This window comes from Mastacembelus armatus, chromosome 3, assembly GCF_900324485.2.
Source record: "Mastacembelus armatus chromosome 3, fMasArm1.2, whole genome shotgun sequence".
Classification (NCBI taxonomy): Eukaryota; Metazoa; Chordata; class Actinopteri; order Synbranchiformes; family Mastacembelidae; genus Mastacembelus; species Mastacembelus armatus.
The window spans coordinates 13801076-13818660 of record NC_046635.1 but is presented as its reverse complement, the minus strand read 5'-3'; the positions used below and the strand labels follow the sequence as shown (position 1 = coordinate 13818660).

Sequence of the window (17585 nt, the reverse complement as noted above, 5' to 3'; positions counted from 1 at the left end):
GCCCCAGAGACACGCAGCGTAGTTTAAATGTTAGCATGTACACAGGGACATTGGGACTAATGTGGCTGTATGCTTGATGTTAATGAGATTCGTACAGTAGCCTAATATATGAAATCCTTTCCTTGTAATGCAACCTTTCAATTTAGTCAGTGTGAGAGCCCACCAGGTGACTACAATAGATAAACTATAGACTATAGCTTTTTATTGTGGCTGATCTAAGGTGTTAAATTAGGTGGAAGCTCTGCTCCTAGTAACAGTTAACTTTTGTGCACCAACAAAAGAGAGCAAAGCAGCAAAACGACCCGCTAATGAATTCAGCACTTAGCCTATATGTGACTAAAGGCTTGTTGAATTAGTCACCTAGACAACCGTTTAGCGTGCTTTATTAATCCCTTTGTGTGTCACTGTGTGTGTCCGTCTTCCAAGTGGGCCGTGTCAAACGTAAAGCCTCCTCTGAGCATTTATTGGTAAGAATGTTTGCCTGTTGGTCCAGAGTATTCTTCACCTAGTGGCTCTGTAAATAGCTGAGGCCTTGTAGACAACCACAGACCGCTCATTCCGAGCTTGGCCAGTTCCCCTGAGCCCTGCTATCCTGTTCAGTTTACTCAGCCGCACGCAGTATGCACTGCTCCTAGAGCGAGTGTACAGCACATCCCCAGCGCTCCTCCTCCTCTTTCATTCACACCAGGATGGATCGACCCTCTTAGCTGAGCAGAAGTCGACTTCAGTAGTTCGCAAGTTGAGTTCGTATTTGGGAGTGAGGCAGGAAACAAACGTTTTTTCTCGCCTTGACAAGATTTCCCTTCAACTCCGCGCATCAACTTGTCTGTCGGAAACCGACACGATGACAGTGAACGGACTACATTCACGCGTTATGCTCCTGCTCTGCTTCGTCTCCACCACAGCGGGCAATACGTTTGCATTCACCGAGGAGCCCTCCGAGAGAGCGGTGAAGGCGGACGGCTATTGTAGTCGGGTATTACGGGCTCAGAGCAATCGGAAGGAGGGCAACAATGAATTTCGCCTTCGCGTTGAGGGAGACCCCGAGAGCTATCATCCAGGGAGCACATACAGAGGTTGGTGGTAGACCGCGAGATTTACGCGCTGTGCGTTGGATGGCACTATGTGCACGTTGTCAAATAAACAGCAGTCTACAATCAGATACGTGCCTATCAGATAAATAAGTTTCTATAGTCTCAATTTAATGCATCACTAGTGTATATACCCGGACATTAAACAATTTTTGATGACTAAAGGTGATTTTGCATCCTATAAGAAAACATGCATTTTAAATATTGACTGCCTAAAGTGGCATAACTTTACTATCAACCCTATTTACGAGGTGTCACTGAGCGCCTTAAATAACCCTGTATGACAAAAAATGTAACAGGATTTTCTAAAACTAAATCCCCCTTGAATTGTAGAGTTTTGTGGAATTTTTATTGTTTTTTTAAAGCCAGGAATCCCTGATGCTGTTGTGTTCGTCTATAAAATGAAAGGTATTGGGTGCAGTTAAAGGCTATGCCCCTTCTGCTCTGTAAATCTCAAAGGTTCATTCTGTTCTGGTCCCTACAATAACATAACTGAATTTGTTTGATTGGCCGAGTTGGAAAGCATATTTTTACAATTAAAACACTAAAATTAAAATCACCTATGAGTCTACAGGTTAATCAAATTCTGATAAGTTCTCAGTATAATAAATTAAATATTTCCCAGGGTAAAATAACATTCCTGTATGTTCTGCTGGACTGCAAAATCCATATAAAAATGTTGATATGAAAATACTGCTTAACTCAGAACAAACCACTTTTATTACATATGTGAGTGGTCAGTAACAAGTGAAAGATTTGATTATAAAAATCAAATTACAGTTATGAGAAAAATTGACCTAATATCCATCAGAGCACACACTTAAGCATAGCTCATTCTTATATGCAACACTGCTCAGGCAGGCAGTTAATCCAACCAAAGTCTCCTGTTTGGAATGAGGATTGTTCAGCTTTTTCCTCTGTCAGTGGATGCCTTCTGTTGCTCCTGTTTGCTTCCATCTAGTCACTGTGACTGCATCGAGCCCCTCCTACTTCAGAGGATTCACCCTTATTGCCCTGAAGGAGGGTACGGAAGGAGACAAGGACGAGGACTATGCTGGAAATTTCCAGGTAGGGTAGCAACTAAAAATTTGACTGTTGGTGTAGTCAGAAAAGATTATTTCAGTGCCTTTTTCTCAGGTTACCACAGTGCTGTTGCATGGTAATTTACAGTATTACCCACCATTCCTGCTGGTCTGTTTCATCTACATTTAAACCCTGGTATTTATTGGTAATTCCTTATATCAGTGGTTCACTACATTTTCTTTGAATGCTCTCTAGACCATTAGACCAGCAGCAATAATCACACCTGGTTTAAATGTAGTTATACTGCTATGCCTCCTATGGATTTCCATACAAGCACTGTACATCAGATGGATGAAAAGAGGGGAAAGAACATGCAGATTTTACTGTAGATAGGGGGATGGGGATCTTGACAGGTTTTGTTTTCTCATCCTTCCTGTCTTCACATGTCAAAGTGTGATTATTCTCACCTCACCTTCTCTAATAGGCTTGATATAGCATATGAAAAGAGCATACTCTCATCTCAGCTCCATGTAGTTGTGCTTCATAAGGCAGAGAAAGTACCCCAGTGAAAATTAAATATATTGTTTCATACTTTTAAATTATACTTTTAGCTTTTAAAGTGTGCTAAAAATTATATGAAGTGTATTTGTGCTTCTGTTAAAGCATAGTAAAAGTACATTTTTGGTAAGTCTACAAAGTACAAAATTAGTAAAAGAGTTGCTGATACAAAAAAAGCATATTCAAAGTAAATTTTCGCAATTTTCATATCATTACTTAATTCATAATTTAGCATATTTCTTAAACGTGCACTTTATTTTAAACATATTTTTAACTATTTTTAGTTATAATTTCCAAAAGTATGTTAATGTTTTTTTGTTTAAATTGTGTAATTCTTTTCAAAATATACCTTAAATTTGGTTATATTTTAGTATACTTACTTGAAGTATACAAATTATGAGTTCCTGGGTGTGGTAAAGTGTACTCCTGTAAGTGGTCTAATGTGTCCTGTGTGCAAAGTTTCCCTTAAAAATACTCAAAGTATCATATTACTTGTTTACCTAATGTATTTTGTATGCTTTTTACAGATTTCTTGAATATCACTAAAATACATTTCAGTCCCATAGAGCATATGACAGGTTTTCACTTTTTCAAAATTCATAATTAATCTAACTTGAAAACACCCATATAAAAAATAAGTGTTAGTTTTACATGACAAATTGTCAGAAATGATAAAAAGTAGCAGTTTGAACCATCTTTCCCAAAACTGACATAGGCAGAAGGGGAAATTGAACTTGGCTAATTATTGCTGGTAGTGGTTATTGAGTAGTCACGTTTTACTATTTGGAATTTTCTGGTGTTTCTCTGTCATGTTTTTTTTCTGTCATACTTAATATCATTACATGTGGGATTTTTTCTGACCAAAACTGAAATACTTGAACAATATTCTCTATAGCCTAACTCACCAGGACACCTGCCCTGATCTCCACTTATTCTCTTGTCACCACAGCTTCAGTTCTGTCTTATGCTCATTGTTTCTTATTCTTGGCTGCCTATGCTCTCCCTCATTTCAGTCTCAAAATGATGTGGTTGTGGTCTGTCGTATATTTGTGAAAAGACATTTTCAAGTTCATTGGTTTCATTGTCCATTGTCTGTGATTGTTTAGACACTAGCTTGTTTACTCTGTGTTACATCATAGTGTGCCGCTGTCAATTTGGTCTAATGTCTGTATGTTTGTAAACTTTAACCTAAAGTTATGTTTTAAAACAGTTTCATGTAGTACATGATATCAAGTTATTCTATATGGCTATATTCTATACCAATTATACAAATCCTATAGTTAAGAAAAGCTCCTCCATTATAAGTGTGCTATAGTTCAAGTAAAAGCACGCTAGTACTAGTAATTAGTAATAGTGTGTAGTTTTGAACATATCAAAACTACATTTTGACCATTGTAAGCGGTTTTAAGTGCTGCAAAATTGAATAAAGTCACTAGTGGGCTTATTTTCAGAAAAAAACACAGAAAGAGTTTTCAAAATGTACTTTATGTGTTTTTTTTAAATTTCAAACATAATTTTATTGTATTTCATACATATTTAAAATGAGTTCAGAGAATATTTCAAGTACATTTACTTTGGCTCAAAGTGTATTAATAATACACTCTAAGTTTATTATCAGTATATATTTTTTACATTTGCAACAAGTATACTTGAAATGTTTCAAGTATATTTTAACAGTAGTGTACTATTTTGGTAAGCAAACGTAACCAATACTATGGGAAAAATATGTTTTTATTGTACCAAAGGAGATTTATAGTGCAGCTTCCAGAGTATTAAGTGCAACTTAAGTGGTTTCATTTTAACACAACTTCAAGTATAATGAAATTTAACATTTAAAAAGTATTCTCAATATACTTCTGGAAAATATACTTTTTTTTTTTCACTTGGTTACACATGGAATTTGATGGGTTGCGTTGTTAAAGGCATCCATACAGTTCATGTATGATAGATAGATAGATAGATAGATAGATAGATAGTATGTGTTGTTAGTCTCATTAAGAGGCTAAATCATATCTGATACAGGTAGGTTCAGCTTCAGTACTCTGTAAGGTCTTTGTAATTGTAATGCAGTGTGCGGAATTGAGTGGTTGGGAGAGGGAAAATATTGTTTAATGTGGGATGTGAGTGAGTTCATAGACAGCAGGGATAATAATCATTTAATACAATTGTAAACCTATACTGATTTTATTTTTAGAATGTATATTCATATTATTCATGTAGTGCTATAAATACAGTGTAAGTATAGCGCATTCTCATTGTAAGGTGTAAAAAGCTACCCTAAATCTAATATTCCATATCATTCTTGTTCTCCTGCTCTCATGTCTTGTAGCTGCATATGTTTTGTTTAAAATGTTTATTTCTGTCAGGTTTATGCTGCAGTTTCGATAAATTCATATAGCTACCAAACTATAAAAGAAATACTGGAGTGTATTTTATAAAAGTAAAGCCAATATACTATTATGCAACGTGTTACTAAAAAAGAAAATGATGCCCTGTTATAACATGGGCCAAATTTCCCTTTCTGCACTTAACTTTAAATCATATGCTTTCTTAGTGCAGTCCTTGTAAAGAAACAGTTGTTGAATGGGTTTAATAGCATGTGGAGACCTCTGTTTTTAAGACTGTTGTGAACCTGTTGGTTTTACTTGTATCCACAAAGTAAGTAAGTAAGTAAGTACATGGAGAGGTTTGCACAGCAATTTGAGGGCTTCTCTCATCAAAGATACTGCCATGCTGTGACACTCTCTGTGAACCTGTGTTAAGACTGACAATGTTTATTCTGTTTTGTTTATCCTTGTCATTGATTTGATGCTGTTGTTTAGTGCCATCCTTAAGCGTGCTCCTCAGCCATATGCTGGAGCATTGTGTGGTGTGACAAAGTGCTAAATGTCCAGAGTAAGAAGGAGAAATGCATCATTTAGTCATGTTCAGTTCATTTGTTCGACACATGGATGATGGAGTGTGGAGTGCACAGTATGTTAGACATGAGAGACAGATGTGTGACACAGTCTTTAATGTTGACATCAAAGTTAAAAAAAATGGATATATCATTATTGTGACCAGCCTTTGATTAGACTCCTGTCATGTGACAGTGCAGTAAAAATAAACTGCTGTCCAAGTTAGCACTTTACCATGCTCATTTAGTCTTTCATGTTTTCTATCTTTTATGACAAAAGTGCACACAAACTGACACACAAACACATCATCCCTCCATTCTGAAAGAGCCCTTGGTGGGCCATCCTTCAGGCACTGAGAGTAGAGAAAGAGAAAAAAAGCTGCAAACAGGAGATGTCAGGCATTGTTTAACATACTGCTCATTGGAAATTTGCTGGTGTGCCCCATCTGAACCATCTCTGGATAGTTCTTGACTTAATAAAAAACACATGTATTGAGCAGCGTGTTCCGTGTGTGTGTGTGTTGACAAGAATGTAAACGAGCCGGTAATTTTGGTGATATCTGATGAGACATAACTTCTCAGCAGGATGAGATGACAGAACAATAAAAGGCAAATTGCTATACAGTAATGTCGGGTGAAATCAGGTACTTTCATATTTTTTTCTTTTTCCACAACACATAATGTGTTTATTGGGCGAAGATTTGAAAACTTGGAACAAAACAAATATTTTGTGGCAAATCCATTGTTTCTTTTTGAAAAGAAGGTTTTTAATATTTCCCCAGGAGTCTATGCTTGTTTCAGTCTGTTTTAGGTCAGTCAGGCCAGCCCAGGATGCCTGTTAGAAACCATGGTAACATAGGGGGGTAGGGATATAATATGTCAAGTAAAGATAGGCTGCATATACACAAACCACATCCACGCACACACAGCTCGCAGGCTCCCCTCCTTACTCTCATTGACTCTAACACACATACACGGGCTCAGACATCTGCACACAATCCACTTTCAGAGGGAACCCATTCATAACATGGCATGACAAAGAAAATTATCTTCTGACAGCTTTATAGAGGGAGAAAGTTCACTATCTTTACTGGCCTGATGTCACTTCCTATCAAAAAGATCCTTGGTCTCTGGGCAGTGCATATGAACCCAGTGCCTGCAACCCATGCTTCTAATTTTCTGACCAGTTAAAGTCAATGAGTTGCTTGGTATCTCAGGTGTGCAAACGTAAGACAAGCATGTGTGCAGACTTTTCAGATTGACCCAAAGAATGTGGAGACTTTTGTAATGTTGCTTATAGCAACTGAGTGACAGTTCAGGCACCTGAGTGTTAACTCTCTGACTGACCTGAGTACTTACACAACTTAATTTACTTTATTTTATTACAACATGCACACACTATCAGTACTGTTTACCCCCAGCTGCTAAGTTAGATGTGTTGTACAAACATGTTTTTTGTACTAACACTGTTTTTAAACAATGAAAATTTGAATTATTGTTGGGTGCTAATTGTATTGATAGACACTTTAGCTGACAGTGGGTAATAAAATTTACACCTAATGAAAAAAATCATGTGAATGTTTCATGTGCTTTTGAGGCAAGTTCTTGTATTCATCACTAAACTTTTCATGTTTGATTTACAGATAATTGATGAGGAGGAAACACAGTTTATGACCAACTGCCCCCCTGCAGTGACAGAGAGTACTCCTCGCAGACGCACCAGCATCCAGGTGTTCTGGACCGCGCCTCCTAGTGGCTCCAGCTGTGTCATCCTTAAGTATGTACAGTATACAGCTGATTACAGTGGTTCTGAGCCAGTCCAGCCAGCTGACTCCAGTAGAGGCTAGCCCACAACTTAAGAGAAACCTTGCTGGTGTAGTATTAACTCATAAAATATTTATTTTTTGTGTTTTTGTGTGTGTTTTAGAGAACTGGTAACCCATCTAAAATTCTTTTTTTATCCTGTATTGGCTTCAGATCAAGGTATGATAGAAAAGTTTAGTCTAGATCTAAATCTAAATCTAGTATTGTGTCAAAAAAGGGCTAATTTGAAGCAAATTTTGAGCAAATTTAAAAATAAATGGCATGCTTTATAAAACACCTATAGCTGCTTAGCAGTCTTTAGTTTCCCCTTTGGTGAAGTGGATTTGACTTTGTTGGCCTGTAAAGGGTGATTTTACTGCAGTCTAAATGGATCCAGCAGACAAAAATAGAGGATGCTTTCCTTTAAGACCATTACATTTTATTTATTCTATCTCTAGCAGAACAAAAATTGCCATGCAAACAAAAGATGGCACAGCATGCAGTCAGTCATGACATGAGAAAGAGTGACATGTGGAACTTACTGTACTTTCTAGTTGTAGTGAAATGACTAGTTTAACAACCTTCTGATCCTGTGCAATTTTTTGTTGTGATTGACCTCATGTCCTACCTGAGTTCAAGTCTCAGGATCAGACATGATAGCCACTGTGAGCAGTAGGAATGTTCCTTGATGGACGTTGAAAAACATAGAAATTATTTAGTAATTTTATATTAATTTATGGATTCATACTAATATTTTTCAGCTTATATAGATAATACTAAAACTAAATAAAACTAAATCTATCTTACTTAGTATCAGTATCACTACCAGTATACAACAGGTTCATGTTTACATCAACTCCCTAATCCTCTAAATTAAGCACAGTTGATACAATGCTGAAGGCATTTTCTATGATACCAAAGGTACCAAAAGTACAGTAGTAATACCACAAGCTGGTATGCAAACAGTGGAAAGGAGGAAACACCTAAAACTTAGCTAAGCATCTCAAAGACAGACATTCAGATCTGTACAAAAATGCAATGTGAGAAAGTTTGAACTTGTTACCGAAAGTAAGTAAGTATTTTTTCAGTTTTTAGTCTCATTTTTTCAGTTTCAATTTAAAATTATATATATAATTTCATTTATTGAGGGAAAAAACGTGTCTTAACCTGCTGGCTTAAACTAGGCAAGGAGAATATGTCATGCGTTGGTGTCGGAGTGGAGGTGCAGGAGAGAAGGTAGGACCCAAATGCTGGACAACAAAGGTTTTATTCCTCCTGGGACTTCCAGGGCAAAACAAACTAAAACACACGGGAACCAGATGAGACGGTAAACAACTGAGATAAGACCGGGTGAGACGGTCATCATAAAAACACACCTTACCAGGCAAGCTAACACTCCTTACACAAACTAAATAACTACTCCTTAACACCACTTAATGCTTCAGCAGGGAACAAAGGGAAGAGATATAAATAGGGAGAACACAAATGGTGATTAGAAACATAATTGACAACAAGTGAAACTACTGTACACAAATAACTAAGATAAAGCTGCTGGGGACCAGAGCAAGGAAAAGAGGAAGTCTCTAGAAAATAAAGGTCCCCCAGCAGGAAGACTCCGGCGGCCGCGGTTTCGGGTCTGGCTCCTCAGCACTGGACTCTGGTTTGGGTTCCGGCTCCGCAGTGTTGGACTCAGGAGCTGAAACCGGTGACTGAGCCTCGGCATGAGCTCTTTTGCCCTGATGTTGAGGGACATGAACAGGCTGGACCTCGGCGTTGGCATATTCACCACAATGCCAAAAGACTGGGACTGGCTGGACGGGAACCGGCAGGACGGGAACAGGCTGGAGCTCAGCATAGGCAACCATGACGCCGAGGGACAGGAACTGGCCGCAGGTCCTCGGCACGGACGACCACGCTTCGCCACCAAGGTGCGGGAACAGGAGACTGGATATCAGTGCAGCGGACCTTGCGGCAGCGGCTCGGGAAGCTCTGGCTGCTGCGGCTGCTGTTGGCATACTGGGGAGATGGGCTGGCCGGAGACTCTGGAGACAGGCTGGCCGGAAACTTGGGAGAGGGGCCTGCTGGAGACTGAGGTGAGCAGCTGGCCTGAGACAGCTGGCCTGAGACTGAGGGGAGAGGCCAGCTCGGGAATTGGGTGCCAGTCCTGCGGGAGATGGGGAGCAGACCTCAGTGGGGACGCTGTCGTTGGCACGCTGAGAGTCCGGAGGCTGGGGCACAGGAGACTGGGAGAGGACCTCAGTGGGGATGCTGTCGTCGACACGATGAGGGTCCGGAGGCTGGGGCACAGGAGACTGGGAGAGGACCTCAGTGGGGACGCTTTCGTCGGCACGCCGAGGGTCGAGAGGCTGGAGCACAGGAGACTGGGAGAGGACCTCAGCGGGGACACTATCGTCGGCGCACTGAGGCTCAGAAAGCAGTGCTGGGGATCGCCTCTTCGGACAGCAGTGACTCCGTCGTTGTCGAGGTGACTGGTCCAGTGGTTCTGACTGCAGGGCTGGAACCTCAGTGTTGAGGTTCTAGCTGCTAGAATTGAACTTCAGCGGGGACGGCCATGTCGGCGCACTGAGGTCCGTGTTGCTGGAGGGGAACCTCAGCGGGGACGTGAGCGTCGGCACACTGAGGATCTAGGATCCTGCTGGGCGGAACCTCAGCGGGGATGCTGTCGTCGGCGCACTGAGGTCTCAGCTTCTGCCTCTTAGGGCGGTGGCGACGCCGGGACTGAGGCTGCAGGACGGGGCCATTTCTCCTCTGGCGTCCTCTCCTCGCTGTCCGCTGGGTCCTTGTCAGGCCGAAGCATTCTGTCATGCGCTGGTGTCGGAGTGGAGGTGCAGGAGAGAAGGCAGGACCCAAATGCTGGACAACAAAGGTTTTATTCCTCCTGGGACTTCCAGGGCAAAACAAACTAAAATGCACGGGAACCGGATGAAACAGTAAACAACTGAGATAAGACCAGGTGAGATGGTGATAAACACACCTTACCAGGCAAACTAACACTCCTTACACAAACTAAATAACTACTCCTTAACACCGCTTAATGCTTCGGCAGGGAACAAAGGGAAGAGGGAGGTATAAATAGGGAGAACACAAACGGTGATTAGAAACATAATTGACAACAGGTGAACTGAACACAAATAACTAAGGTAAAGCTGCTGGGGACCAGAGCAAGGAAAAGAGGAAGTCTCTAGAAAATAAAGGTCCCCTGGCAGGAAGTCCCAAATGGGGACTCATGACAGAATAACTGTATTTTACTGGTTATACTAGGTGTTTACAGGTACTTAAACTGTATAGTGTAAAGGAAGAAAATGCAAAAAGTCCCAGACTCATTTCAAAAGCTTTCTTTTTTATTTATTTCATATTTAGCTCACATCATTATCGTTATAGCGCAGTATCCAAATATAAAAGGCTATGTCCACAATGGATAAACTATGGAGAAGTTTTACATGAGTAACATGGTTACATTTTTGGCTTGAAAAACTGGCTGAAACCAGTGAAACAAACTACAGCAGAAAGAAATCGAACTGTGACCTCCATCCAGGAGCTGCAAATGAAGAATGCACACTTAACCACCGCTTCCTTTGGCCACTATTATGATTATTCAGTATTACCACAGGCATGCATGCATTGTCTATTTTCAAACTTTATTATGGAAAAAAACAGGCCAGGCTGAGTGCTCCCAATGGCTGTAATGAGTCTCCAGGCTGACACACTCTTCAGCACAGCTGGCCAGGAAGAACAAAGTACTGTAAGATGGTTTAAGCTGTTTTCCCTTGTTTTGTGTGTTTCCTAATATTGTGAGCCTGGGTTTGGTCAGTGAATCTAGCTTGGTGTTGCAGGAAGTGCAGAACAGAACTTGAGAGTTGTATGTTTTTGTTATTTTTTTGATGGCACTCAAAGCTCACCGCATGGACACTGCATATTGCTGTTCTGTGCTTGAGCTAGAGACCATGCAACACTGTATATTGTTCTTCAAGATAACGGCTGCTATTGTAAACCCACCTCCTAGGAACTGAGTAAAGTTTCTGATTGTCATGTGTATTTACACCCACGCACCTCAACCTGAAGCTGCAGCTAGCATTAGCTTATTGTCATGCAAAGCATGACAGTACAATAACAGTCACTCAGAAGTACCTGGCCAATGAGGACGCAGTCCTGTGCCACTCACCCCATTAACTGGCCAATGAGACAGTCACTCTTAAACGGCTGGCCAATGATGGCATGGTCCTGTTACACCCACGCTCAAAAGACTTCTGTGGCAGAACTGAGAACTGAAAAAAAAGTAACTGAAAAATGGAAATTTGAAACTGAAAAATAGAGCATTGAAACTGAAAAATTCAAAAAATTCAAATTTAAACTGAAAAAATGAGACTTGTTCAGTTATTGTCTCATATCTCATTTTATAGCATAACCAGCAGAAAGTCCAAGCTTGACAAAACAAAATTTTAGGAAAACAAAACACAGTTCAAACAATGCGCAATGGGCACATATCAAAAACAAGCTGAAGGTGCAAGACCTAAAATATGTTGTGAACAATTTCATAACACATATGCTGTGACAAGCTATGCACAATTTGAAAGCTAACACTAAGCAAATTCCAACAATAATGTTACAAGTCCTATTTCTCTACCACTAAAATCTAAACTAAAACTGAAAGGCCAGCCAAAGAATTGCAGGAAGAAATGTCGTACTATGATGTGATGATTACAAATTTTGTCTTACCTTTACTTTATTTTCGAGCAGGAGTCTTAAAAATGGCCCAGGGTTTAACAGTCTAAATAACCTCTGAGTTATTCTTCTTTCTGCTCCTTTCCCTCTCCTCCTCTCTTTATCCCTTATCTGTCTTGTTTTCATTTTCACTCTGTTCATGATGTATATGAATTGTAAGCATTGTATGGATGTAGCAAAGTATCATAGAGGGCACAGAAAGAGGTACATGCAAAGCACAGCCAGCAGGGGAGGGAGAGAGCGTGAACCTTGTAGTTCAAGAGATGCCTCTGAAAATCATGATTACAAGTTAGTGGTTGGTATTTGCCACTGTTCTTCTCTGTACCTGGCAGTCATAAAGATGACAAGGTTTGTGTATACCTCTGGGATGCAACGCAATAATAACATTAATAAAGTCTTATTGATTGAAGAGGTAGAATTTTTGTAACTCCCTGGCAAGTACAAGCTTTTTTTTTAAACAAAAGTTGTTCAGAGGGAGAGATACTCTTGTACTATGGCTCTGTTGTAATCACATAGCCCATACCTGTATAAAAATATGGGTATACAGTGGGTACGGAAAGTATTCAGACCCCTTTAAATTTTTCACTCTTTGTGTCATTGCAGCCATTTGCCAAAATCAAAAAAGTTCATTTTATTTCTCATTAATGTACACTCAGCACCCCATCTTGACAGAAAAAAACAGAAATGTAGAAATTTTTGCAAATTTATTAAAAAAGAAAAACTGAAATATCATATGGTCATAAGTATTCAGACCCTGTGCTCAGTATTGAGTAGAAGCACCCTTTTGAGCTAGTACAGCCATGAGTCTTCTTGGGAATGATGCAACAAGTTTTTCACACCTGGATTTGGGGATCCTCTGCCATTCTTCCTTGCAGATCCTCTCCAGTTCTGTCAGGTTGGATGGTGAACTTTGGTGGACAGCCATTTTCAGGTCTCTCCAGAGATGCTCAATTGGGTTTAGGTCAGGGCTCTGGCTGGGCCAGTCAAGAACGGTCACAGAGTTGTTCCGAAGCCACTCCTTTGTTATTTTAGCTGTGTGCTTAGGGTCATTGTCCTGTTGAAAGGTGAAACTTTGGCCCAGTCTGAGGTCCTGAGCAGTCTGGAAGAGGTTTTCTTCCAGGATATCTCTGTACTTGGCCGCATTCATCTTTCCTTCAATTGCAACCAGACGTCCTGTCCCTGCAGCTGAAAAACACCCCCACAACATGATGCTCCCACCACCATGTTTCACTGTAGGGATTGTATTGGACAGGCGATGAGCAGTGCCTGGTTTTCTCTGTTACGACCTGGTAAAATGCGGACCCAAGAGCGGACGAGAGGCAGTGCCAGGAGATCGGAACAGGAACTTTATTCTCCGCACAGGGAGGTTGCACACAGTGGTAACACAGATTATTAACTATACAAAGGTTGCGTATCTAGGTGACTCGTCGGAGCTTCGACTAGGAGATTGTCGCTTTCCAGTGAGACCGGAAACTTCTGACACCTGCCGTCAGTCAGGCCGAGGCTTAAGTAGTCCTTGGTGACGAGCTGGCAGACGGCTGGCTCCTCAGGCCTCAGGTGTTCCTGGTTGCCTAGATTACAGACGCCGCAGCACAGCCACACCCACACACACACGCACACCAGGGAAAACAGAGAGAGACTAAACAGAAAACAAACCCAGACTGTGTCAGGCCCTAACATTCTCCACACATACCGCTTAGAATTAACGCCAAAAATTAAATCTTGGTCTCATCAGACCAGAGAATCTTATTTCTCATAGTCTGGGAGTTCTTCATGTGTTTTTTGGCAAACTCTATGCAGGCTTTTATATGCCTTGCACTGAGGAGAGGCTTCCGTTGGGCCACTCTGCCATAATGCCCCGACTGGTGGAGGGCTGCAGTGATAATTGACTTTGTGGAACTTTCTCCCATCTCCCTACTGCATCTCTGGAGCTCAGCCACAGTGATTTTGGGTTCTTCTTTACCTCTCTCACCAAGGCTCTTCTCCCACGATTGCTCAGTTTGGTTGGACGGCCAGGTCTAGGAAGAGTTCTGGTCTTCCCAAACTTTTTCCATTTAAGGATTATGGAGGCCACTGTGCTCTTAGGAACCTTGAGTGCTGCAGAAATTATTTTGTAACCTTGGCCAGATCTGTGCCTTGCCACAATTCTGTCTCTGAGCTCCTTGGTCAGTTCCTTCGACCTCATGATTCTCATTTGCTCTGACATGCACTGTGAGCTGTAAGGTCTTATATAGACAGGTGTGTGCCTTTCCTAATCAAGTCCAATCAGTTTAATTAAACACAGCTGGACTCCAATGAAGGAGCAGAACCATCTCAAGGAGGATCAGAAGAAATGGACAGCATGTGAGTTAAATATGAGTGTCACTGCAAAGGGTCTGAATACTTATGACCATGTGATATTTCAGTTTTTCTTTTTTAATAAATTTGCAAAAATTTCTACATTTCTGTTTTTTTTCTGTCAAGATGGGGTGCTGAATGTACATTAATGAGAAATAAAATGAACTTTTTTGATTTTGGCAAATGGCTGCAATGACGCAAAGAGTGAAAAATTTAAAGCGGTCTGAATACTTTCCGTACCCACTGTATAAGCACACACATACTGTTTAACCAACAGACAGGCCTATGTAGAGAATGAAACAACATAAAATTGTGAAAAGATTGCTTTTATCATAGATTGGCATAGAGAAGACAATTTCATTACCACTATAGGCAGGGTAAATGTTTATTTTTAAATTAATTTCATATTTCGAATGAGTACTATCCCTGTCTACCAGTCTGCTTCAAATATTGGGCCTTGAAACTGAAAGTTTGTGTGTGTATATTGTATGTGTTTGTGTCAGAAAGCTCCTCCTCCCAAGTGGTTTGCTGCAGTATAAATGATGGGCAGTTGCTGTCTGCTAGATGGAAAGACCAGTCTTGGTTTGGTTCCAATGAAGGTTGGTCCATGATGACAGGGTCAAGCAAAGAAGCTCATTCAAAGTCTTGAACTTTGATCATTGAAGGTTTTACCATTAAATCCAGCTATTTTCAGCTTTTCTATATGCTAGAATTAGATTACACCAAGCATTCCTACAGTGATACTATATGTGGTTAGAGGCAGATATGGAATCAGATAGCATTTTATCAGATTTAAATCTAGCATCAAATCTTTTCAATCTGTCTCAAATGTTACAGTCTAATTAATGTTTACAGCCTTGCTACAAATTGGAACTAAGATGAGTAACTGAAGATACACTTTTCACATTAAGTCCTAACAATGGCAGTTCTTGCATATTTTTTCATCCAGTCCTTTCTCTAAATCATTTTGGCTTTTTGTCTACTTTGGTAGAAAATAAACGGCTTTAATTCTGCTCATCATCCTGCTTGATCTGCAATTGTCTGATGATAAAAAGGGTGAAGCTAGTCACGGTTAAGGGCTTGTGGTTGGTTATATCCTGCTTGGACCATAGAATCAGACTAACTCACATCAGCATGTATTCCATATATTGCAGTCACCACTGCAGTTGCTTCTATCTTTTATCTTTCCATTTGTAAGTGGGAAGCAATTTATTTGTCATCTCACTCTGGCTTATGATATGGAGGATATTTTGATGGGTTGTCTGAGTGAGACAGTGTATCACTGAGATCAGATAAATGTCACAACCACATGCAGCTTTCAGAGCTTGTTCATCTCCATCACCATAATGATAGGACAGATCAAGGATTATTTCAGGACACAACTGTCCAGCAGAGCCATAGAAATTAAGTGTAAATGCATTTCCTTTAGTGCATTCAATTTATTTATTGCCTCAGAGTTGTATCTGTTCCATTGGTAGCAGTGGAAGACAGAACAAAATAAATTAATTTAATCTCTGGGTGTAGTGAGAGCAGATAGACTGAAAAGAAAATTATTTAATCATTCATTGTAAGAGAAGATGGAGCAAAATGAGAATTTTGTGAGGACTGACCAAAATGTTCTCACTATCCAAAAATGCTCTCACTCACAAGGTATAAAACTCAAACTGGTTCTCACAAAAATAGCTATACAACTCTCTCTCACTTTCACACACACATTTAAATAAGTGCACTTTTGGGGTGATTGGGATCGGCTGTGGTGTGGATCCTGCAAAGTGAGATAGAATTTAAATTGGATGTTAAATAAGCATTACTCTGCTTTATTGTCTGGCCAGCCCAGGGAGGCAGACAAGCAGTGAGGCAGAGTTGGGTCCTCTCTCTCAGGGAGATATGTGAAATTGGGGTGAGATTGAATTAAAGCATGAACAATTAGAAAAGTGCTGTGAAGTTGCTTATTTTGACTTATTTCATCCATGTTACGTTAGGTCGTTGTGACTATAAATCAGAGGTAATTTCACACACTGTCATCATTTCATATATATACCAATACATTGATCAGCCACAACATTAAAACCACCAGCAGGTGATGTGAATAACATTGAATAGGTTGGGTTATTTCAGGCAGCAAGTGAACAGTCAGATCTTGAAATTGGTGTGTTGAAAACAGGAAACATGGCAAAGGTCAAATTGTGATGGCTAGAAACTGGGTCAGAGGATCTCCAAACCAGCAATGTCCTGTGGGATGTTGCCAGTATGCAGAGGACAGTTCCTACCAAAAGTGGTCCAGATTTTGAACTTATCAAGATCTAACAAGTGGAAGGACAATCAGTGAACTGGTAAGAGGATCAGGGCCATCCAAAGGCTCGCTGGTGTGTTTGGGACTGAAGGGTAGCCTGTCTTTTACAAGCCCAAAAAAGAGCTACTGTAACAAAAATTGCTGGAAAAACTTGGTTATAACAGATGTATACAGTATCAGAACACAGAGTTCACCACAGTTTACTGTGTATAGGATGGAGTAGGCACAGACTGGCCAGAATGTCTCCAATGGGCATGTGAGAAGTAGACAGAAGATGGAGCAATTGAAGAAGGTGACCTGGTCTGATAGATCACATTTGCATTTAAATCATGTAGATGGCTAAGTGTATGCGTTGTTTACATGGGACATAGATGGCAATAGGAAGCACTGTGGGATGAAGACAAGTCAGCACAGCCATCTCTGTCCAGTGTTCTGCAACCATTTATGTGGATGTTACTTTTACACTTACCACCTACATAAACAAACCAAATAGGCCTATCCATACATAAATCCAGTCATCCATCGATTAACTACCACTTATCCTGATACATCAAGGGTTGCTGGATGGACCAGCTGACATTGGGTTAGAGGTGTAGTACACCCTGGACAGGGCTGACACATAGAGACACACAAACTCTTACACTTACATTCACACCTACTGTATGGCCAATTTGGGGTCATCAGTTAACCTAATCCCAAACTGTATGTCCTTGGACTGTGGGAAGAAACCAGAATACCTGGAGAAGACACACACAGCCGTGGGGAACACGAAAATTCCAGGTTTGAACAGGATTCAAATCCAGAACCTTTTTGTTGTGATGCAAAAGTGCTAACACCACAT

At 40.5% G+C, this 17585-nt stretch overlaps 1 protein-coding gene across 1 annotated transcript in view; it reads left to right on the top strand.

The window, feature by feature from the left end:
• Positions 1–640: 640 nt before the first annotated feature.
• The window catches only part of spon1a (spondin 1a), a 135908-nt gene continuing 118963 nt past the window's right edge, over positions 641–17585 (top strand). Inside the window, exons 1-3 of the mRNA XM_026320545.1 lie at positions 641–1076; positions 2053–2159; positions 7212–7345. Of these exons, the coding sequence (XP_026176330.1) occupies positions 845–1076; positions 2053–2159; positions 7212–7345 (473 nt within the window). The 5' untranslated portion in view covers positions 641–844. The remainder of the gene's footprint in view (positions 1077–2052; positions 2160–7211; positions 7346–17585) is intronic.